The sequence below is a fragment of the Mustelus asterias genome, chromosome 21 (assembly GCF_964213995.1).
Source record: "Mustelus asterias chromosome 21, sMusAst1.hap1.1, whole genome shotgun sequence".
Classification (NCBI taxonomy): Eukaryota; Metazoa; Chordata; class Chondrichthyes; order Carcharhiniformes; family Triakidae; genus Mustelus; species Mustelus asterias.
The window spans coordinates 64,764,124-64,788,560 of NC_135821.1; the positions used below are offsets into that span (position 1 = coordinate 64,764,124).

The 24,437-nt window shown below is 57.4% G+C and overlaps 1 protein-coding gene across 2 annotated transcripts in view; it reads left to right on the plus strand.

The window, feature by feature from the left end:
- The window catches only part of LOC144509343 (connector enhancer of kinase suppressor of ras 1-like), a 120,062-nt gene that overhangs the window by 71,084 nt on the left and 24,541 nt on the right, over nucleotides 1-24,437 (plus strand). For both annotated transcript variants that reach the window (XM_078238035.1, XM_078238036.1), the window contains 3 exons: nucleotides 3,435-3,622; nucleotides 7,319-7,518; nucleotides 13,408-13,438. In XM_078238035.1, coding sequence (XP_078094161.1) covers nucleotides 3,435-3,622; nucleotides 7,319-7,518; nucleotides 13,408-13,438 — 419 coding nt within the window. The remainder of the gene's footprint in view (nucleotides 1-3,434; nucleotides 3,623-7,318; nucleotides 7,519-13,407; nucleotides 13,439-24,437) is intronic.

A 24,437-nucleotide genomic window follows, 5' to 3' on the forward strand; every position in this document is an offset into this window, starting at 1 on the left:
TTCCTCCACCATTGATGAGCAGTGGCAGCAGTGTGTATCATCTAAAAGATGCACTCCAGGATCTCACCAAGGTTTCTTAGACAGTACTTTCCAAACCCTCAATGGTACAACCTAGAAAGACAAGGGAAATTCATACATGGGAACACCACCACCTGGAAGTTCACCTCCAAGTTACACACCATTTTGACTTGGAAATATATTGCGTTCCTTCATTTTCGCTGGGTCAAAATCCTGGAACTCCTCTAATAGCACTGTGGATGTATCTATAGCACATGGACTGCAGCGGTTCTGGAAGGCAGTTCACCACCATCATCTCGAGGCCAATTAGAGATGGACAATAAATGCTGGCCTACATCCCATTCATGAATTTAAAAATCCTCTCGGGAGAGTACTGAAGAGCATCACCTGACCTGTCCAGACATCGAAAATCTATCTCAAGATGCTAATGGTCTGCTCGATGAGTGTGTCGCAGAATGAGCAGCATTACACATCTGTTAAGACATTTTCTGGCCGCTGTTATCCGACTGGAATACTTAAACCTTTTCCCCAGATATTTTTTCCTTGTGTGACCAACAAAAAACAGAGAGTCGACTCAGATTTTGCTTAAACAAAACCTTTCTCTTTATTTAACATTTCAGGTACCAATGCTCAACGTAAATCTACATTAGTTGCAACACTTACTTTAATTCACTCAACTTAATTCATTTAACTTCAACCTTAACTTTAACTCATTTAACTTTAACTCTAACTCAGCATGGCATGGTGGTACAGTGGTTAGCACTGCTGCCTCACAGTGCTCGGAACCCGGGTTCGATTCCCGGCTTGGGTCACTGTCTGTGTGGAATCTGCATGTTCTCCCCGTGTCTGCGTGGGTTTCCTTCTGGGTGCTCTGGTTTCTTCCCACAGTAGGAAAGACATGCTGGTCAGGTGCATTGCCCATGCTAAATTCTCCCTCCATGTACCCGAACAGGTGCCGGAGTGTGGTGACTAAGGGATTTTCACAGTAACTTCATTGCAGTGTTAATGTAAGTGTACTTATGACACTAATCAATAAACTTTAAACTTTTAACCCTTTTAACTTTAAACTTTTGACTGAAAACAAACACTACCCACTTGAGTGAACTGGCCAGGTCTGTCTTTGGGTATGAATCTTCCTCGTGGTTCTTCTTGGAAGATGATCTTCAGGGCACACATCATGAATGGGATTCTCAAGTTTTCACTGAGGAAAAGAACTCTGAAGTACCTCTTTTATTCTAAATTTTGCACATTCTTCCAGCATGTTCTCTGGCACTCAACCAATGATACCAGCAGAAACTGATCACAGTGTTTGATTATAGGCAGTGGAGTTACTCATAAACAACTCCCAAATGATTATACCAAATTGCATGCAAGTCACGTAGCCTCACCATGTATAGAATAAAGCTGGAATAAATGGTGCTGGGATGTCTGGCGAGTGTCCAAGCAACCATCATTATTTGGTCAACAAAGGAAGTGTCAGGTTTCATCTCCTAGGACAGGTCACAATGACTTGCTTCAGCCTTCTCTGACCTACATCAGTATTTAATTCAACTTGACGAAAATTCCCACATGCTTGATTGCAGCTCTTAACTATTCCCGATGTTGCTGTTGGCCATTCGGCCACACCGTTTAAAAGACATAATCAACCATGTCTTTTTTGGTAGCCCTTCTCACCAAGGAGCCACCCATGAATGCGCATTGAACCCTTGAAGATTTGTGGCACTAGTGAGTGACTCATGATGTAGGAGCCATGGGAATTTCCAGGGTATCTTGCACAAGCCCGCATAATCTGCTTCTGCTGGTTGCGACCAGTTGCACATTGAGAAAGTGGAACCCTTTCCTGTTGATGAATTATAGTTGCTGCTGCCAGGGAGCTCTAAAAGCCACATGAGTGCAGTCCATGGCTCCCTGAACCTTTGGGAATCTGGGCATAACTACAAATCCCATTGCAATGGCAGCTTAGCTGGCTTCATAATTTTGCGCCTGGCTGAATAGGGCGCCAATAACCTCTCAAAAGCATTGTTGAGCAGATGCTTGAGAAATTCCACTGAGGTCATCAGTGGAACCCTGGATTGAGCCACTCACGAACAGGTTCTGAGCAGCAATCACTTTTAGAGTCACTGACAATGGATGACCTCCCATTTCCTGTGGTGTCAACCCCTCCCAGAGAATGTAGCAGTTGTGTGTCACCACATCCCTCGACATGCAAAGGCATCTAAAGAACCATCCCTTGTTTATCTGTATTATACCAGTGCTCTTGTCTGATGCCACCGCTCAATGGTTCTGTCAGCCTCAGCTTCTAGGTCTTGAGAGGGCCCTACTGGCCTGTATTCATCAAGGGGAGGCTCTTCTCTTTGCCCAGCTTGGCGGTGACAGGCCATTCTTCTCCTCCTTGGTTGCCTGATTGCCAGGATGAACACAACATTGTCTACCGCATCCATGAAGCAAGCACTCATGCTTGTGTCTGCAGAAACATCGAATAGAAAGGTGAATGAGCTGCAATAGCCACCTTCCAGTCACAAACTAGGGAGTTAATGTGGAGCCCATGGGTCACTTATCAACCATTACAACCCCACTTAATTCCTTGGAGCTCTATTACAGTCTTCTGGATTATGGAGCACTTAAGGGCCATTTCCTGCCCAGCCTTAATTTTTAGACTGGCAAGAGGATTTACCTGGGCATAGGGGGGCCACTTGAAAAACAATGGGCTTAGATCTCAGGTGGGAAGAGGTGTTGGCGCTCCCCTCAGAAATCCCTTCCTGACTGTGGACACCTGCCCTTCCCTTGCACACACACTCTCTCTCCAGCGATACCCCAATCACCCCCAGACCTTCCCCACTCTCTAAGGACCCCTTAAACTTACCATGTCCTCCGGTCCCGAGACTTCGGTTCAGGCACCTTCCTTTAGTTCCTCTTCAGTTCACCACAGCTCTTGTCACTGCAGGGATTGGAGATACCTGCAATCTGACTGGCTTCTCTAAGGCGGGACTTCCTCCCAAATGAGGGGGTTGAAGTCCCACCTGCAGCCAGTTGATGCTCATTTAAGCGAGAAGTGGCTGCAGGACACTGAGTTGGTGGGGATGTGTTTGCTAACTCTTTGGATGGGAGGAAGCGAAACCCTACCATCCAAAAAAATCAGGCCCAACTGTTAAAGGCCTTTCAATCTCCCCAGATTGTGTTTATAGCACTCTGTTTCATTGATTCTATATTGTGGCCTTAATTCTCACTATGTTCTCATGGTGAGTATGATCCTGACTTTCACTTGATCTCCTTCAGTCAGTCATGCCCCTTCATCTCTGGTAAGCCATTCTTATTTGTTTCTTGATGTTCAAAAAATTGCAGAGAACAATCACACAACTAATGCTCTCAAATTAAAACTAGAAGCTTCAAAGACTGTTTCCTCTTTTTTTATTCAGGCTTTCTCAGAAAGAGAAGATGGGGCTGCAGCAGGGTACACAACTTTACTGTGACACGCTTAAATCCAATGCAGGCTGTGAGGAAAAGGATCAGTTGATGCTATCTGAATCCTACTCTGAAACTGGACTTGTGGCTGATGAAGAAGACGGAAATCATGTGCAGCTAGCACAACATTCCAGCACTGAGGGTAAGGAGAAACATACATTCAGTGAACAAAGCAACTTTTACAGTGACCTGCTGATGTATGTGCTCCATTCTGCTTTACTCACCAGCATGGTTTCAAATTAGATTCTGAGTTGCAAAGCATATGATGGCTAAAGTCAGCTGGTTACTGTTTCATACTTCTGTAACTGTTGGTGTGCAAAAAAGTGACTGGACAATCCTCCAGGAATTGCCTATGGTAGCCTTCAGTGCAACCAGTGCTACTGAGTATTTGGTTCACTGAATAGGATGTAGCTTGGATCTTTTTGGGTAGGTGTGGTCTTGCAGGTGGAGGATAACTTTCTTATTAAAAAGATTGAGTTTGATGATAAACCCATTTTCAATTGTATTAGTAAAATTGCACCAGGTTGCTGTTCTTAAATGCATTAAGCAATACTTTTTAATGGAATTTTTTTTTTTAAGTTTCTGTTGAATTATCCAATTTTGCCAGCTCAGTGAAGACCGTAAGCTAATGATTATGCAAATCGGTTTAATTGAAAACTTGAACTATACCAGCACAATTTTGAGAGCATTTTGGCCACAATTTCTCAATTGTTTATAAAACAAACTGTACCCCAATATTCCTCTTTGTGTTAGTGGTAACTGTCTTATTTAAACACATTCATCATGCATGTGGAATTTGCTAGTCAGTTTGTGCTGTACTTTTTGTAATCAGCTTTTTCTGATACAATTTTGCAAGTTTCATTAGTTACAGTACTGAGAGGTATCATTAAAGCATAAGTAGTATTGCTTGGCTGGTTCTGTTTATAGGCGAGGGTTTCTTTTTGATTTTGGTAGTTCAAAGTTGGGAATAGCTCAGTAACTCATTTCCAGCATTTTAAAAAGACAGTTCTTTTTGAGTCAGTTACTTTAGTAATTCAACGAGCAAGGCAAATATCAGAAGCAGCCAGTAGCAATTTGAAAAGGCCTGACCATTTGAAGTTCTGGAAAAAGTGGAAAATAATCAAAGATTGACTCTTGAGAGTTGAGGGTGGTAATTTTTATACTTGAGCACCTGCCGAATAGTAATGTGGCAGAGCAGATCACCCATCCTCAGTCCTGATTTTCAATTATTGATCAAAGGAACTGTTCCGTCCTAGATAGTGTTGAATTTTATTAATGTTGTTGCAACTGAATGGTTAGTATTCCATCACATTTCTGACTTGAGCTTTGTAGATGGTGAAATTGTGGCATCATGTAGTGAATCATGCCTCTATCCTGCTCATTTAACCAAACTGTTGATGTAGCTGGTCCAATGAAGCTTCTAGTCAATGTTGATGCCCTGGCGCCTCACCACCCCCTTCTCAACAACCCACTCAGAATATTTACTTTTAATGTCAAGGGAAGGTGGATAGACCTTTGTTTCTTGAGATGTTCATTATTTGGTACTTGTGTAGTGCAAATGTTATCTGCCACTTGTCAGTCCAACCATGGATGTTATTCAGGTTCTGCTGTAAACTGGCATCGGCCGCCTCATTTTTGGAGGAGTTGTCAATGGAACAGAATATTGTAAAATCCTGGGTGAACGGCCTCAGTTTTGACCTGAGGGTGGAAGGAAAACCATCAATGAAGCAAGTGAAGATAAGTGGGTCAAAGACAGTTATGGAATTGGAGATCTATAAAATAATGTAATACAGCAGGAGGCAATTTGATTTTTGGTTCCTATGCTGGCTTTTTGAAAGAACCATATAATTACTCTTACTCAACTGCCCTTCCTCATAACCCTGCATATTTCTCCTTTTCAAGCATGTATCCAATTCCCTTTTGACAGTTACTACTGTATCTGCTTTCACCAGCCTTTCAGGCAATTCATAACAGCTCAGTCTAAATAAAAATCTTTTCCCCGCCCTGGCTTCCCTTTTCTAATTATCTGAAATTTCTGTCCTATGGTTATTCACTCTCCATGAGTGTAAACAGTTTCTCTCTATATCAAAGCCCCTCATAATTTTGAACAATTCCCATTGTGGCCAGAATCCTCGGCCATCCCCACTGGCGAATTTGGTGGTGGGGGGAATTTAATTTGGTGTGAGGGTGGCAAGCAGGGGCATCACCACTTCCAGTCTCCACCTGAATTAAGTCCGTGATGGGAAGTCCCTGGATTGCTTTCCCACCCCAATGCCAATTGAAGGCCTTAAGCAGCTGATTAATACCCACTGAGGGCCTCATCCCACCACTGGTACTAACCCAGAAGTGGGTGGGATCTCACCATTCGGGGAACATGACAAGCAAACCATGAGGGGTTGTTTTCTTGCTTTTGGGCTCTACTCACAAAGCTAAGGATCTATGTGCATTTTTAACAGCTTTATTAAGTTGTTCTGCCACCTTCAAAGATTTGTGTATTTGAATCCCCAGGCTTTCATCTGCACCATTTTTAAAATTTTACAATTTAGTTTATGTGGCCACTCCTAATTCTTTTTTCCAAAAATCACTTCATATTTCTTTTTCTTAAATTTCAACTGTGTCTGCCCACTTCACTCAGTTCCTCCATGAGGAAATCCTGCTGTGTTGCCCCAGATTGCAATGGTTGACCTCCGATAAGCCCAACCATCTTACTCTGTGCCAGGTTGGAATTCAATCGCTTGGAGGATTTCCCTTAAATTGTAATGACCTCAGTTTTGCTAAGACTCATTGGTGTTATACTTGAACAGATGCAGCTTGAGATTGAGCAGACCTGAAACCAGCCTTAATTAACTTTCATTACTATCACTTCTCACCCTTTTATTTGCAATGCCTCCTTACTACACAAGACAAAACAGTTGCTTGCTTACCTAATTTGTGCACTCAGTATTGGTGTAGTACGTATCGATCTGTGGAGTAGATTTCATCTTCAGCATCTAAATGGTTAATCTGGAAGGATAGGTCACATCTCCTTTACAGAATCCATCAGATTTAGTGCAATGAAAACCAGGTAGATTCCATAAAGACATGCGATCTACCCCACCAGATGAGCATTCGGGTGTTGGTGAAAATATACCCTATGCCTGCATACACTACACAGAGGAGTACATTTTTCATTTAAATGCACAATCTTTGCATTTCAAATATCACACTACAAATGATTTTTTTTTTTAAAAGCCTACTGTTTTATTCTAATTTGGAGCCAACAATGGATGATTACGTGAAATGTACAAGCAAATTTTCCCATCAACAGTGATTAATCTTTAATGAACCCAGGTTGTGCTATATATATATAGTATTACACTATTTGACTAATGATAATAATGGCAACTCAACCTCAATAATGAAGTGAATAGTGCACTGCCATTATACGCTGTATTCAGCAAGTAATCTGTAATGCGTTGTACGTTCCAATATATCATTTTCTTTAGTTCTCTGACTAAAACCATGGGTAGGGCAAGGGGGCAGGTCCAGAATCTACCCAGCTGGAGCAACTACCCCATGCTGTTGGCACCTACCATTGGCATATGTTGGAAGGAATTACAAGTTAACACTCTGTGTTTGGTGTGTTGTAAACATACCTCCCTTGGTCGTCAAGTCCTAGACTGGGCTTGAACCCAGAAGTTCAGATTCAGAGGCAGGGACATTGCACCACAAGACCTCATTCCATTATATATTCTACAATAATGCAGTGCATTATTGGCAGAATGTCTTTCTGTGTTATGTAATTCATTGTGTTGCTATCCCAGTATTTGTTAGGAATGAGTGTATTTTGTTTTTGCAGATGAGTGCATGCAAGTAATGAGTCAGATGTCTGAAGAGAACACTGTGACCTCATGCAACGGAGAGGAGTTAGTCAGTGATGAAACACTAACTCCCCAATCTCCAAGAATAAGTGAGCCTCATAATGTTGAAGATAGAATGAAAAATGATTCTGACCATGAGGGAACATCAAAATCATCATTAGCAGATGATGAGAGAGAGGTGAGGACCAAGTGTTGTGTTGTATCAATGTTTACCATGAGATTTGTACACTTTTAAGCCCTTTGTTCAAAGAAGTGTTAACGGCAACACTGCTATAACCTAGTGTCAACAATAAACATTTCCAGGTCAGCAGATGTTCACTGATGATTGCAATGTTCAGTTCCAGTCACAATTTCTCAGATAACAAAATAGTCTATATCCAGATGTGGCAGGACCTGGACAGTGTCCAGGCTTGGGCTGATAAGTGGCAAATAGCATTCATCAGTGTCAGGCAATGATCATCTCCCACAAGTGAGAATCTGTCTGTGTCCTCTTGACGTTAAATAGCATTATAATTGTTGAATCCTCCACATCCAACATCCAGAAAGTTAACTAGGCAGCCACATAAATACTGTGACTTTAAGAGAATGTTCAGAAGCTGGGTATTCCTCAGCAAATGACTCAGCTGCTGTTTTTCCAAAGTCTTTCTACCACCTAAAAAGGCACAAGTCAGGATTACGCTCCACTTGCCTGGATCTGTGCAGCTCCAATAGCACTCAAATGGCTTGATGCTACTCAGAACAAAGCAGGCTACTTGATTGGCACCCACTTAAGTATCTGCTCCCTTCATCTCTGGCAAAACTTGGCTACAGTGTGTATCCTGTGCAAAATGCAGTGCAGGAACTCACCAAGACTACTTTAAAACACCTCCAAACCTGTGATCGCCACCACCTGGAAGGACAAGAGCAACAAAAGGGAAAGTGAATTTGAGGTCAAAGATGAACCACAATTGTATTGAATAGCAGGTCTACTCGTGCTCCTGTTTCTTATATAATACTGCTGTGACCAGGTAAGATGGGGTGAATTGGCTCCCCTCTATTCAATTTCCTTGGTTGGTCACAACAAAGGTTTAGGTTTCTTTTTCACGAGCATGTGCCCTTTCCTGAATCAGAATGTTTTTAACTATTTAAGCTGTGAGCAAAGAGCAAATTTATTCATCATTAAATCTGATAATCAAGCATTCGGTCCTCATGCAGTCATTAGCAGGCACAAGCGTGTGAGACTTAAGGGAAATTAGGGTTCTGTTTTTTTTTAAAAAGGTGAAAAGATATAGCTACAGTTTTATGCAGTGGTTTGTGTTTGTCTGTCCATTCCTGTGCATAATTGATTTAAATGCATGGAGTGTCTGGATGATAGGAAATGTCTCTCTTTTCACACTCCCTTGAGTGATTTGTTTGTTTCTTACCTCCAACTTGGAATGTGACCTTGCATTTTAAGCAGTTTGCTCTGTCTCAGTTCAAATTGCATAAGTTCCAGTCAATTGAAAACATACAATGTTTTGACCTCAACTGCTTTCTGTGGGAGCGAATTCCACAGGCTTACTACTCTTTGGGTGAAGAAATTTCTCCTCATCTCAGTCCTAAAAGGTTTATCATGTATCCTGGTTCTGGAATCTGCCACTAATTCTGGACTCGAGGGGTTTTGGACCCTTGGTTCTGGACTCCACCATCATCAGGAACGTTCTTCCTGCATCTACCCTGTCTAATCCTGCTAGAATTGTACGGGTTTCTATGAGATCCCCGCTCACTCATCTGAACTCCAGCGAATACAATCCTGACCAACTCAATCTTTCCTCGTACGTCAGTCTTGCTGTCCCAGAAATCAGTCTGGTGAACCTTTGCTACACTTCCTCTATAGCAAGAACGTCCTCCCTCAGAGAAGGAGACCAAAACAGCACACAATATTCCTCATTAAGGCCCTGTATAATTGCAGCAAAATATTCCTGTTCCTGTACTTGAATCCTCTCGCTATGAAGGCCAACATATACCGCCTGTTACACCATCATACTTACCTTCAGCGACTGGTGTACGAGGACACCCAGATCTCATTGCACAATTTCCTCTCTCAATTTGTAGTCATTCAGGTAATAATCTGCCTTCCTGTTTTTGCTACCAAAGTGAATAACCTCACATTTATCCACATTATACTGTATCTGCCATGCATTTGTCCACTCAGCTTGTCCAAATCACACTGAAGGATCTCTGCATCCTCCTCACAGCTCATCCTCCCACCCAGCTATGTGTCATCTGCAAAATTAGAGCTATTACATTTAGTTCCCTCATCTAAATCATTCATGTATATTGTGAATAGCTGGGGACCTAACATTGATCTCTGCAGTACATCACTAGTCACTGCCTACCATTTGGACAAAGAACCACTTATTCCTACTCTTTGTTTCCTGTCTGCCAACCAATTTTCTATCCATCTCAGTACAGTACCCCTAATCCCATGTGCTTTAATTTTACCTGCTTATCTTTTATGTGGGACTTTGCTGAAAGCCTTCTGAAAGTCCAAATATACCACATCCACTGGATCCCCTTATCAACTCTATTAGTTACATTCTTGAAGAATTCCAGTAGATTTGCCAAGCATGATTTCATTTTCGTGAATCCATGCTGACTGTCCAATTATACTACAGTTTTCCAAGTTCTCTGCTTTAAAATCTTTGATAATGGACTCTAGTATTTTCCTCACTACTGACATCAGGCTGACTGGTCTACAATTCTGTTTCCGCTCTAACTCCCTTTTTAAATAGTGAGTTTATATTAGCTTCCCTCTAATCTGTAGGAACTGTTCCAGACTCCATAGAATCTGGGAAGATGACCATCAATTCATCCAGTATTTCTAGGGTCACTTCCTTAAGTACTCTGGGATGTAGATTATCAGGCCCTGGGGATTTATCTGTCTTCAATCCCATCAATTTTCCCAACATCATTTCTCTACTAATACTGATTTCCTACAGTTCCTCCCTCTCACTAAATCCTGTGTCCCCTGGTATATTATTTATGTTCTCCCTTGTGAAGACTGAACCAAAGTATGTATTTAGTTGGTTAGCCATTTCTATGTTCCCCATTATAAATTCCCCTGTTTCTGACTATCCTTTTCTCTTCTTGTACCTATAGAAACTTTTAATCAATTTTTATGTTCCCCGCAAGCTTCATCTCATACTCTATTTTCACCTTCTTGATCAATCCCTAGGTCCTCCTTTGCTGAATTCTAAACTGCTCCTAATCCTAAAGTCAGTTGTTTTTTCTGGCCAATTAGTATGCCTCTTCCTTGGATCTAGTACTATCTCTAATTTCCCTTGTAAGCCATGATTCGGCCACCTTTCCTGTTCTACTTTTGCACCAGACATGAATGAACAATTGTTGCAGTTTAATCATTTGCTCTTTGATTGTTTGCCATTGTCTATCCATCATCATCCCTATAAGTAAAATTTCCCGGTCCATCATAGCCAACTTGCACCTCATACCATCATAGCGTCCTCAGAATCAACTACATTATTCTCCATCTTGATGAAGAATTCTATCATATTTTAGTCGCTCATCCCCAAGGGGCCTCGCACAACTAGACTGCCAATTATTATTTTCTCATTACATAACATCCAGTCTAGGACGGCCTGTTTTCTAGTTGGCTGTTCAAATTATTGGTTCAGGAAACGATCCATTACACACTCGAGGAATTCATCCTCTACGGTATTATGACCAATTTGATTTGCTCAATCAATATGCAGATTAAAGTCATCCATAATTTTAAATGTTCTTTTATCATAAGCGTCTCTAATTTCCTGTTTAATGCCATTCCCAACATCACCTCTACAGTTTGGGGGTCCATATACAACCCCCACTAACATTTTCTGCCCCTTGGTGTTTCTCAGCTCTAGCATACAAATTCCACAATGTCAGAGCAAATATCTTTCCTCACTATTGGATTAATTTCCTCTTGAACCAGAAATGCAGCTCCACTGCCTTTTCCTTTTTGTCTGTCCTTCCTAAATACTGAATATCCCTGGATGTTTGGTTCCCATCCTTGGTAACACTGCAGCCATCCAAACCATTTCATACATGTTTACATCTATTTGCACGATTAATTCATCCACTTTATTACAAATACTCCACGCGTGTAGGCAGAAAGCCTTGAGGGCTTGACTTTTTAACGTTACTTGTCTCAATCCTACTCTTTTTCACTGTGGCCCTGTTTGATTCTGGCCCTTGATTTTTCTGCCTATCATTTTTCTTATTAAGAACATAAGAACATAAGAAATAGGAGCAGGAGTAGGCCATCTAGCCCCTCGAGCCTGCCCCGCCATTCAATAAGATCATGGCTGATCTGACGTGGATCAGTACCACTTACCCGCCTGATCCCCATAACCCTTAATTCCCTTACCGATCAGGAATCCATCCATCCGCGCTTTAAACATATTCAGCGAGGTAGCCTCCAGCACCTCAGTGGGCAGAGAATTCCAGAGATTCACCACCCTCTGGGAGAAGAAGTTCCTCCTCAACTCTGTCTTAAACCGACCCCCCTTTATTTTGAGGCTGTGTCCTCTAGTTTTAACTTCCTTACTAAGTGGAAAGAATCTCTCCGCCTCCACCCTATCCAGCCCCCACATTATCTTATAAGTCTCCATAAGATCCCCCCTCATCCTTCTAAACTCCAACGAGTACAAACCCAATCTCCTCAGCCTCTCCTCATAATCCAAACCCCTCATCTCCGGTATCAACCTGGTGAACCTTCTCTGCACTCCCTCCAATGCCAATATATCCTTCCTCATATAAGGGGACCAATACTGCACACAGTATTCCAGCTGCGGCCTCACCAATGCCCTGTACAGGTGCATCAAGACATCCCTGCTTTTATATTCTATCCCCTTCGCAATATAGGCCAACATCCCATTTGCCTTCTTGATCACCTGTTGTACCTGCAGACTGGGCTTTTGCGTCTCATGCACAAGGACCCCCAGGTCCCTTTGCACGGTAGCATGTTTTAATTTGTTTCCATTGAGATAGTAATCCCATTTGTTATTATTTCCTCCAAAGTGTATAACCTCGCATTTCTCAACGTTATACTCCATTTGCCATATCCTCGCCCACTCACTCAGCCTGTCCAAATCTCTCTGCAGATCTTCTCCGTCCTCCACACGATTCACTTTTCCACTTATCTTTGTGTCGTCTGCAAACTTCGTTACCCTACACTCCGTCCCCTCCTCCAGATCATCTATATAAATGGTAAATAGTTGCGGCCCGAGTACCGATCCCTGCGGCACGCCACTAGTTACCTTCCTCCAACCGGAAAAACACCCATTTATTCCGACTCTTTGCTTCCTGTCGGATAGCCAGTCCCCAATCCACTTTAACACACTACCCCCAACTCCGTGTGCCCTAATCTTCTTCAGTAGCCTTTTATGGGGCACCTTATCAAACGCCTTTTGGAAATCCAAAAACACCGCATCCATTCCCCTTACTGTCTTTTGTTTTTGTCTTTGATTTCCCTCCTCTGACTCCTTGCATTAATTCCCATGAGGGTTCTTGATGTGAAACAAGAGTCAGTTACCAAAAATTCAATCTCAGGATTGTGGACAGATGCCAGCTTCCTGGTCTGAGACAGGTGCCAAGCACTTCAGTGTAAGTCTGGGAGAAGTTGTTCAGTTCTTGTGTGAAATTAAGGTAGTGGCTGGGCTAAAGTTCAGAGAGTTAATGCCAAGCATCCCAATTATGATGTCATGGTGGGCAGCAAACATCACTGCTTGTGGATATTCTGTTCGTGCTCCTCCCTGGCTATATATCATTTTTTTAAAAATTAATGACCTTAAAACTGTTAATTCAACTGCTTCCTTGTGATTAACTGACCCATATCTCACTGTGTTGATACCCCTGTAATTGAATCACTCTTTCTGGTGTGCACATCCAAGCCTGGGGTAGGAGGGAATTCTGATTGCCTTGGATGCTTGAGAGCACTGGAGAGCCAGTGGAGCACCCTGTGGCTTTATTTCCTGCTTGCCAATATATTGTAACTGTGGTTGGTGTAATCGTTTTCAAATGTTAAATAACCGTGTTGTGCTTTTTTCAGGTGCGATTACGTAACAGACGGAAGAAAAAAGGTGAGTTCAGGTGCTGCTGTCTGAAGCCTTTACCTCCCACTTATTTATCTTATTGCACTCATTCCAGAGTTAGAATCCAGGGCCCAAACTGACCCTGACTATCATGCACCAAATTATGCTGGATATGGGTACTGCCTCTTCTGTTATTGTAGGCTGCTGAGAGTTTGTAAGGTTGGGATAGGTTGCAAATAGAATGAGATGAGACCATGGAGCAGGGTTTTCCAAACTTTGAGCCATGGAACCCCAAGTGACCTCCCAAGAGCATCGGGAACCCCAAGGCTTCTCCTAATGTTAATGCCCCTTTTTAGCCACAAAATAGTTGCAAACACAGAAGTCAAATGTAAATGTGGCTTTTCTAGCTATATCTATACACATATTAGGAATTAGGAACAGGCACACAGCCACAAATGCATTTGCCAACTACATTACCCTGTCACATTAACCCCTGGCCAAGCTACCCATGGCCCCTTAACATGAACCCCTGGAAGTAGTATCCACTTTAGGAGTGGATAATCTGGTATAATAAAGAGTTCTCTTATTTAAAAATTACTGAAGTCTAACCCATTGTCATTTTTAATGGGAGATGCTAGAAAGTTGCTTCTCATATCGGATACATGCACCTCTCTCTCCCTCACACACGCACACACTCACCTTCCTCTCTCCTCACACACAAATTCATTTCACTCTCACACACACTCATGGCTCTCTTACATTCAGATTCACCTCTCTCTCCCACACCTATCCATCCCACTCTCTCACGCATGCACACGCCCATCCTACTCTCACGCGCACGCACACCCATCCCACTCCCTCACATGCACGCAGGCCCATCCCACTCTCTCACACGCGCGCAGGCCCATCCCACTCTCTCAGGTGTGTGGAGACCCATCCCGCTCTCTCTTGCGCACATAGACCCATTCCGCTCTCTCTTGCGCACGCAGGCCCATCCCGCTCTCTCTTGCGCGCGCTGACCCATCCCACTCTCTCACGCGTGCGCAGACCCATCCCACTCTCACACGTGCACAGGCCCATCCCACTCTCACACGCACGCAGACCCATCCCACTCTCACGCGTGCACAGACCCATCCCACTCTCACACGCATGCAGGCCCATCCCACTCTCTCATGAGGTGCAGGCCCATCCCACTCTCTCACGCGCGCGCAGGCCCATCCCACTCTCTCATGGCGCGCGCACTGCCATCCCACTCTCTCTCGCACGCGCGTGCGTGCGTCCCACACTCCCGCGCGCGTGCGTGCGTCCCACTCTCCCGCGTGCGTGTGTGTGTCCCACTCCCCGAGCGTCCCACTCTCCGGCGCGCGCGCGTCCCACTCTCCGGCGCGCGCGCGTCCCACTCTCCGGCGCGCGCGCGTCCCACTCTCCGGCGCGCGCGCGTCCCACTCTCCGGCGCGCGCGCGTCCCACTCTCCGGCGCGCGCGCGTCCCACTCTCCGGCGCGCGCGCGTCCCACTCTCCGGCGCGCGCGCGTCCCACTCTCCGGCGCGGGCGCGTCCCACTCTCCGGCGCGGGCGCGTCCCACTCTCCGGCGCGGGCGCGTCCCACTCTCCGGCGCGGGCGCGTCCCACTCTCCGGCGCGGGCGCGTCCCACTCTCCGGCGCGGGCGCGTCCCACTCTCCGGCGCGGGCGCGTCCCACTCTCCGGCGCGGGCGCGTCCCACTCTCCGGCGCGGGCGCGTCCCACTCTACGGCGCGGGCGCGTCCCACGCTCCGGCGCGGGCGCGTCCCACTCTCCGGCGCGGGCGCGTCCCACTCTCCGGCGCGGGCGCGTCCCACTCTCCGGCGCGGGCGCGTCCCACTCTCCGGCGCGGGCGCGTCCCACTCTCCGGCGCGGGCGCGTCCCACTCTCCGGCGCGGGCGCGTCCCACTCTCCGGCGCGGGCGCGTCCCACTCTCCGGCGCGGGCGCGTCCCACTCTCCGGCGCGGGCGCGTCCCACTCTCCGGCGCGGGCGCGTCCCACTCTCCGGCGCGGGCGCGTCCCACTCTCCGGCGCGGGCGCGTCCCACTCTCCGGCGCGGGCGCGTCCCACTCTCCGGCGCGGGCGCGTCCCACTCTCCGGCGCGGGCGCGTCCCACTCTCCGGCGCGGGCGCGTCCCACTCTCCGGCGCGGGCGCGTCCCACTCTCCGGCGCGGGCGCGTCCCACTCTCCGGCGCGGGCGCGTCCCACTCTCCGGCGCGGGCGCGTCCCACTCTCCGGCGCGGGCGCGTCCCACTCTCCGGCGCGGGCGCGTCCCACTCTCCGGCGCGGGCGCGTCCCACTCTCCGGCGCGGGCGCGTCCCACTCTCCGGCGCGGGCGCGTCCCACTCTCCGGCGCGGGCGCGTCCCACTCTCCGGCGCGGGCGCGTCCCACTCTCCGGCGCGGGCGCGTCCCACTCTCCGGCGCGGGCGCGTCCCACTCTCCGGCGCGGGCGCGTCCCACTCTCCGGCGCGGGCGCGTCCCACTCTCCGGCGCGGGCGCGTCCCACTCTCCGGCGCGGGCGCGTCCCACTCTCCGGCGCGGGCGCGTCCCACTCTCCGGCGCGGGCGCGTCCCACTCTCCGGCGCGGGCGCGTCCCACTCTCCGGCGCGGGCGCGTCCCACTCTCCGGCGCGGGCGCGTCCCACTCTCCGGCGCGGGCGCGTCCCACTCTCCGGCGCGGGCGCGTCCCACTCTCCGGCGCGGGCGCGTCCCACTCTCCGGCGCGGGCGCGTCCCACTCTCCGGCGCGGGCGCGTCCCACTCTCCGGCGCGGGCGCGTCCCACTCTCCGGCGCGGGCGCGTCCCACTCTCCGGCGCGGGCGCGTCCCACTCTCCGGCGCGGGCGCGTCCCACTCTCCGGCGCGGGCGCGTCCCACTCTCCGGCGCGGGCGCGTCCCACTCTCCGGCGCGGGCGCGTCCCACTCTCCGGCGCGGGCGCGTCCCACTCTCCGGCGCGGGCGCGTCCCACTCTCCGGCGCGGGCGCGTCCCACTCTCCGGCGCGGGCGCGTCCCACTCTCCGGCGCGGGCGCGTCCCACTCTCCGGCGCGGGCGCGTCCCACTCTCCGGCGCGGGCGCGTCCCACTCTCCGGCGCGGGCGCGTCCCACTCTCCGGCGCGGGCGCGTCCCACTCTCCGGCGCGGGCGCGTCCCACTCTCCGGCGCGGGCGCGTCCCACTCTCCGGCGCGGGCGCGTCCCACTCTCCGGCGCGGGCGCGTCCCACTCTCCGGCGCGGGCGCGTCCCACTCTCCGGCGCGGGCGCGTCCCACTCTCCGGCGCGGGCGCGTCCCACTCTCCGGCGCGGGCGCGTCCCACTCTCCGGCGCGGGCGCGTCCCACTCTCCGGCGCGGGCGCGTCCCACTCTCCGGCGCGGGCGCGTCCCACTCTCCGGCGCGGGCGCGTCCCACTCTCCGGCGCGGGCGCGTCCCACTCTCCGGCGCGGGCGCGTCCCACTCTCCGGCGCGGGCGCGTCCCACTCTCCGGCGCGGGCGCGTCCCACTCTCCGGCGCGGGCGCGTCCCACTCTCCGGCGCGGGCGCGTCCCACTCTCCGGCGCGGGCGCGTCCCACTCTCCGGCGCGCGCGGGTGCGCGCGTCCCACTCTCCGGCGCGCGCGGGTGCGCGCGTCCCACTCTCCGGCGCGCGCGGGTGCGCGCGTCCCACTCTCCGGCGCGCGCGGGTGCGCGCGTCCCACTCTCCGGCGGGTGCGCGCGTCCCACTCTCCGGCGCGGGCGCGTCCCACTCTCCGGCGGGTGCGCGCGTCCCACTCTCCGGCGCGCGCGGGTGCGCGCGTCCCACTCTCCGGCGCGCGGGTGCGCGCGTCCCACTCTCCGGCGCGCACGCGTCCCACTCTCCGGCGGGTGCGCGCGTCCCACTCTCCGGCGCGCGCGGGTGCGCGCGTCCCACTCTCCGGCGCGCGCGGGTGCGCGCGTCCCACTCTCCGGCGCGCGCGGGTGCGCGCGTCCCACTCTCCGGCGCGCGGGTGCGCGCGTCCCACTCTCCGGCGCGCACGCGTCCCACTCTCCGGCGGGTGCGCGCGTCCCACTCTCCGGCGCGCGGGTGCGCGCGTCCCACTCTCCGGCGCACGCGGGTGCGCGCGTCCCACTCTCCGGCGCGCGCGGTGGCGCGCGTCCCACTCTCCGGCGCGCGCGGGTGCGCGCGTCCTACTCTCCGGCGCGCGGGTGCGCGCGTCCCACTCTCCGGCGCGCGGGTGCGCGCGTCCCACTCTCCGGCGCGCGGGTGCGCGCGTCCCACTCTCCGGCGCGCGGGCGCGCGCGTCCCACTCTCCGGCGCGCGGGCGCGCGCGTCCCACTCTCCGGCGCGCGGGCGCGCGCGTCCCACTCTCCGGCGCGCGGGCGCGCGCGTCCCACTCTCCGGCGCGCGGGCGCGCGCGTCCCACTCTCCGGCGCGCGGGCGCGCGCGTCCCACTCTCCGGCGCGCGGGCGCGCGCGTCCCACTCTCCGGCGCGCGGGCGCGCGCGTCCCACTCTCCGGCGCGCGGGCGCGCGCGTCCCACTCTCCGGCGCGCGGGCGCGCGCGTCCCACACTCCGGCGCCCGGGTGCGCGCGTCCCACTCTCCGGCGCCCGGGTGCGCGCGTCCCACGCTCCGGCGCCGGTTGCGCGCGTCCCACGCTCCGGCGCGCGGGTGCGGGCGTCCCACTCTCCGGCGCGCGGGTGCGCGCGTCCCACTCTCCGGCGCGCGGGTGCGCGCGTCCCACTCTCCGGCGCGCGGGTGCGCGCGTCCCACTCTCCGGCGCGCGGGTGCGCGCGTCCCACTCTCCCGCGCGTCCCGCTCTAAAGCACGCGCACGCGCCCCACTCTCTCGCGCGCGCGTGCGTCCCACTCTCTCGTGCGCGCGCGTCCCACTCTCGCGCGCGCGTCCCACTCTCGCGCGCGCGCGCGTCCCACTCTCGCGCGCGCGCGCGTCCCACTCTCGCGCGCGCGCGCGTCCCACTCTCTCACGCGCGCGTGCGTCCCACTCTCTCGCGCGCGCGTGCGTCCCACTCTCTCGCGCGCGCGTGCTTCCCACTCTCTCGCGCGCGCGTGCGTCCCACTCTCTCGCGCGCGCGTGCGTCCCACTCTCTCGCGCGCGCGTGCGTCCCACTGTCTCGCGCGCGCGTGCGTCCCACTGTCTCGCGCGCGCGTGCGTCCCACTGTCTCGCGCGCGCGTGCGTCCCACTCTCTCGCGCGCGCGTGCGTCCCACTCTCTCGCGCGCGCGTGCGTCCCACTCTCTCGCGCGCGCGTGCGTCCCACTCTCTCGCGCGCGCGTGCGTCCCACTCTCTCGCGCGCGCGTGCGTCCCACTCTCTCGCGCGCGCGTGCGTCCCACTCTCTCGCGCGCGCGTGCGTCCCACTCTCTCGCGCGCGCGTGCGTCCCACTCTCTCGCGCGCGCGTGCGTCCCACTCTCTCGCGCGCGCGTGCGTCCCACTCTCTCGCGCGCGCGTGCGTCCCACTCTCTCGCGCGCGCGTGCGTCCCACTCTCTCGCGCGCGCGCGTCCCACTCTCTCGCGCGCGCGCGTCCCACTCTCTCTCGCGCGCGCGTCCCACTCTCTCGCGCGCGCGCGTCCCACTCTCGCGCGCGCGCGTCCCACTCTCGCGCGCGCGCGTCCCACTCTCGCGCGCGCGCGTCCCACTCTCGCGCGCGCGCCCCTCGCGCGCGGCGGCGGTCCCACTCTCGCGCCGCGCGCGTCCCACTCTTCGGCGCGCAGCGCGGTCCCACTCTCGCCGCGCGCGTCCCACTCTCGCGCGCGCGCGTCCCACTCTCGCGCGCGCGCGTCCCACTCTCGCGCGCGCGCGTCCCACTCTCGCGCGTCCCACTCTCGCGCGCGTCCCACTCTCGCGCGCGCGCGTCCACTCTCGCGCGGCCCACTCTCGGCGCGCGCGCCCACTCTCGCGCTCCTCGCGCGTCCCACTCTCCCGCGCGCGCGCGTCCCACTCTCCCGCGCGCGCGCCCACTCTCCCGGCGCGCGCGTCCCACTCTCGCGCGCGCGCGCGTCCCACTCTCGCGCGCGCGTCCCACTCTCCGCGCGTCCCACTCTCCCGCGCGTCCCACTCTCCCGCGCGTCCCACTCTCCCGCGCGTCCCACTCTCCCCGCGTCCCACTCTCCCGCGCGTCCCACTCTCCCGCGCGTCCCACTCTCCCGCGCGTCCCACTCTCCCGCGCGTCCCACTCTCCGCGCGTCCCACTCTCCGCGCGCGGGTGCGCGCGTCCCACTCTCCGGCGCGCGGGTGCGCGCGTCCCACGCTCCGGCGCGCGGGTGCGCGCGTCCCACTCTCCGGCGCGCGTGCGCGCGTCCCACTCTCCGGGCGCGCGGGTGCGGGCGCCCCACTCTCCGGCGCGCGGGTGCGGGCGTCCCACTCTCCGGCGCGCGGGTGCGCGCGTCCCTCTCTCCGGCGCGCGGGTGCGCGGTCCCAGTCTCCCGCGCGCGCGCGTCCCACTCTAAAGCGCGCGCACGCGCCCCACTCTCTTGCGCGCGCGCGCGCTGCGTCCCACTCTCTCGTGCGCGCGCGTCCCACTCTCTTGCGCGCGCGCACGTGCGTCCCACTCTCTCGCGCGCGCGTGCGTCCCACTCTCTCGCGCGCGCGTGCGTCCCACTCTCTCGCGCGCGCGTGCGTCCCACTCTCTCGCGCGCGCGTGCGTCCCACTCTCTCGCGCGCGCGTGCGTCCCACTCTCTCGCGCGCGCGTGCGTCCCACTCTCTCGCGCGCGCGTGCGTCCCACTCTCTCGCGGCGCGTGCGTCCCACTCTCTCGCGCGCGCGTGCGTCCCACTCTCTCGCGCGCGCGTGCGTCCCACTCTCTCGCGCGCGCGTGCGTCCCACTCTCGCGCGCGCGCGTGCGTCCCACTCTCGCGCGCGCGCGTGCGTCCCAATCTCTCGAGCGCGCGTGCGTCCCACTCTCTCGCGCGCGCGTGCGTCCCACTCTCTCGCGCGGCGTGCGTCCCACTCTCTCGCGCGGCGTGCGTCCCACTCTCTCGCGCGGCGTGCGTCCCACTTTCTCGCGCGGCGTGCGTCCCACTCTCTCGCGCGGCGTGCGTCCCACTCTCTCGCGCGGCGTGCGTCCCACTCTCTCGCGCGGCGTGCGTCCCACTCTCTCGCGCGGCGTGCGTCCCACTCTCTCGCGCGCGCGTGCGTCCCACTCTCTCGCGCGCGCGTGCGTCCCACTCTCTCGCGCGCGCGTGCGTCCCACTCTCTCGCGCGCGCGGTGCGTCCCACTCTCTCGCGCGCGCGTGCGTCCCACTCTCTCGCGCGCGCGTGCGTCCCACTCTCTCGCGCGCGCGTGCGTCCCACTCTCTCGCGCGCGCGTGCGTCCCACTCTCTCGCGCGCGCGTGCGTCCCACTCTCGCGCGCGCGCGTGCGTCCCACTCTCTCGCGCGGCGTGCGTCCCACTCTCTCGCGCGGCGTGCGTCCCACTCTCTCTCGCGCGGCGTGCGTCCCACTCTCTCTCGCGCGCGTGCGTCCCACTCTCTCGCGCGCGCGTGCGTCCCACTCTCTCGCGCGCGCGTGCGTCCCACTCTCTCGCGCGCGCGTGCGTCCCACTCTCTCGCGCGCGCGTGCGTCCCACTCTCTCGCGCGCGTGCGTCCCACTCTCTCGCGCGCGCGTGCGTCCCACTCTCTCGCGCGCGCGTGCGTCCCACTCTCTCGCGCGCGCGTGCGTCCCACTCTCTCGCGCGCGCGTGCGTCCCACTCTCTCGCGCGCGCGTGCGTCCCACTCTCTCGCGCGCGCGTGCGTCCCACTCTCTCGCGCGCGCGTGCGTCCCACTCTCTCGCGCGCGCGTGCGTCCCACTCTCTCGCGCGCGCGTGCGTCCCACTCTCTCGCGCGCGCGTGCGTCCCACTCTCTCGCGCGCGCGTGCGTCCCACTCTCTCGCGCGCGCGTGCGTCCCACTCTCTCGCGCGCGCGTGCGTCCCACTCTCTCGCGCGCGTCCCACTCTCGCGCGCGCGCGCGTCCCACTCTCGCGCGCGCGCGCGCGCGTCCCACTCTCGCGCGCGCGCGCGCGTCCCACTCTCGCGCGCGCGCGCGCGTCCCACTCGCGCGCGCGCGCGTCCCACTCTCGCGCGCGCGCGCGTCCCACTCTCGCGCGCGCGCGCGTCCCACTCTCGCGCGCGCGCGCGCGTCCCACTCTCTCGCGCGCGCGCGTCCCACTCTCGCGCGCGCGCGCGTCCCACTCTCGCGCGCGCGTCCCACTCTCGCGCGCGCGCGCGTCCCACTCTCCGGCGCGCGGGTGCGCGCGTCCCAGTCTCCCGCGCGCGCGCGTCCCACTCTAAAGCGCGCGCACGCGCCCCACTCTCTTGCGCGCGTGCGCGTGCGTCCCACTCTCTCGTGCGCGCGCGTCCCACTCTCTCGCGCGCGCGTGCGTCCCACTCTCTCGCGCGCGCGTGCGTCCCACTCTCTCGCGCGCGCGTGCGTCCCACTCTCTCGCGCGCGCGTGCGTCCCACTCTCGCGCGCACGCGTGCGTCCCAATCTCTCGAGCGCGCGTGCGTCCCACTCTCTCGCGCGCGCGTGCGTCCCACTCTCTCGCGCGCGCGTGCGTCCCACTCTCTCGCGCGGCGTGCGTCCCACTCTCTCGCGCGGCGTGCGTCCCACTCTCTCGCGCGGCGTGCGTCCCACTCTCTCGCGCGGCGTGCGTCCCACTCTCTCGCGCGGCGTGCGTCCCACTCTCTCGCGCGGCGTGCGTCCCACTCTCTCGCGCGGCGTGCGTCCCACTCTCTCGCGCGGCGTGCGTCCCACTCTCTCTCGCGCGCGTGCGTCCCACTCTCTCGCGCGCGCGTCCCACTCTCTCGCGCGCGCGTGCGTCCCACTCTCTCGCGCGCGCGCGTGCGTCCCACTCTCTCGCGCGCGCGTGCGTCCCACTCTCTCGCGCGCGCGTGCGTCCCACTCTCTCGCGCGCGCGTGCGTCCCACTCTCTCGCGCGCGCGTGCGTCCCACTCTCTCGCGCGCGCGTGCGTCCCACTCTCTCGCGCGCGCGTGCGTCCCACTCTCTCGCGCGCGCGTGCGTCCCACTCTCTCGCGCGCGCGTGCGTCCACTCTCTCGCGCGCGCGTGCGTCCCACTCTCACGCGCGCGCGTGCGTCCCACTCTCTCGCGCGCGCGCGTGCGTCCCACTCTCTCGCGCGCGCGTGCGTCCCACTCTCTCGCGCGCGCGTGCGTCCCACTCTCTCGCGCGCCGTGCGTCCCACTCTCTCGCGCGCGCGTGCGTCCCACTCTCTCGCGGCGCGTGCGTCCCACTCTCTCGCGCGCTGCCGTCCCACTCTCTCGCGTGCGCGTGCGTCCCACTCTCTCGCGCGCGCGTGCGTCCCACTCTCGCGCGCGCGCGTGCGTCCACTCTCGCGCGCGCGCGTGCGTCCCAATCTCTCGAGCGCGCGTGCGTCCCACTCTCTCGCGCGCGCGTGCGTCCCACTCTCTCGCGCGGCGTGCGTCCCACTCTCTCGCGCGGCGTGCGTCCCACTCTCTCGCGCGGCGTGCGTCCCACTCTCTCGCGCGGCGTGCGTCCCACTCTCTCGCGCGGCGTGCGTCCCACTCTCTCGCGCGCGTGCGTCCCACTCTCTCGCGCGGCGTGCGTCCCACTCTCTCGCGCGGCGTGCGTCCCACTCTCTCGCGCGCGCGTGCGTCCCACTCTCTCGCGCGCGCGCGTGCGTCCCACTCTCCGCGCGCGCGTGCGTCCCACTCTCTCGCGCGCGCGTGCGTCCCACTCTCTCGCGCGCGCGTGCGTCCCACTCTCTCGCGCGCGCGTGCGTCCCACTCTCTCGCGCGCGCGTGCGTCCCACTCTCTCGCGCGCGCGTGCGTCCCACTCTCTCGCGCGCGCGTGCGTCCCACTCTCGCGCGCGCGCGTGCGTCCCACTCTCTCGCGCGGCGTGCGTCCCACTCTCTCGCGCGGCGTGCGTCCCACTCTCTCTCGCGCGGCGTGCGTCCCACTCTCTCTCGCGCGCGTGCGTCCCACTCTCTCGCGCGCGCGTGCGTCCCACTCTCTCGCGCGCGCGTGCGTCCCACTCTCTCGCGCGCGCGTGCGTCCCACTCTCTCGCGCGCCGTGCGTCCCACTCTCTCGCGCGCGCGTGCGTCCCACTCTCTCGCGCGCGCGTGCGTCCCACTCTCTCGCGCGCGCGTGCGTCCCACTGTCTCGCGCGCGCGTGCGTCCCACTGTCTCGCGCGCGCGTGCGTCCCACTGTCTCGCGCGCGCGTGCGTCCCACTCTCTCGCGCGCGCGTGCGTCCCACTCTCTCGCGCGCGCGTGCGTCCCACTCTCTCGCGCGCGCGTGCGTCCCACTCTCTCGCGCGGCGTGCGTCCCACTCTCTCGCGCGCGCGTGCGTCCCACTCTCTCGCGCGCGCGTGCGTCCCACTCTCTCGCGCGCGCGTGCGTCCCACTCTCTCGCGCGCGCGTGCGTCCCACTCTCTCGCGCGCGTCCCACTCTCGCGCGCGCGCGCGTCCCACTCTCGCGCGCGCGCGCGTCCCACTCTCGCGCGCGCGCGTCCCACTCGCGCGCGCGCGCGTCCCACTCTCGCGCGCGGCGCGTCCCACTCTCGCGCGCGCGCGCGTCCCACTCTCGCGCGCGCGCGCGTCCCACTCTCGCGCGCGCGCGCGTCCCACTCTCGCGCGCGCGCGCGTCCCACTCTCCGGCGCGCGGTGCGCGCGTCCCAGTCTCCCGCGCGCGCGCGTCCCACTCTAAAGCGCGCGCACGGCCCCACTCTCTTGCGCGCGTGCGCGTGCGTCCCACTCTCTCGTGCGCGCGCGTCCCACTCTCTCGCGCGCGCGTGCGTCCCACTCTCTCGCGCGCGCGTGCGTCCCACTCTCTCGCGCGCGCGTGCGTCCCACTTCTCGCGCGCGCGTGCGTCCCACTCTCGCGCGCACGCGTGCGTCCCAATCTCTCGAGCGCGCGTGCGTCCCACTCTCTCGCGCGCGCGTGCGTCCCACTCTCTCGCGCGCGCGTGCGTCCCACTCTCTCGCGCGGCGTGCGTCCACTCTCTCGCGCGGCGTGCGTCCCACTCTCTCGCGCGGCGGTGCGTCCCACTCTCTCGCGCGGCGTGCTTCCCACTC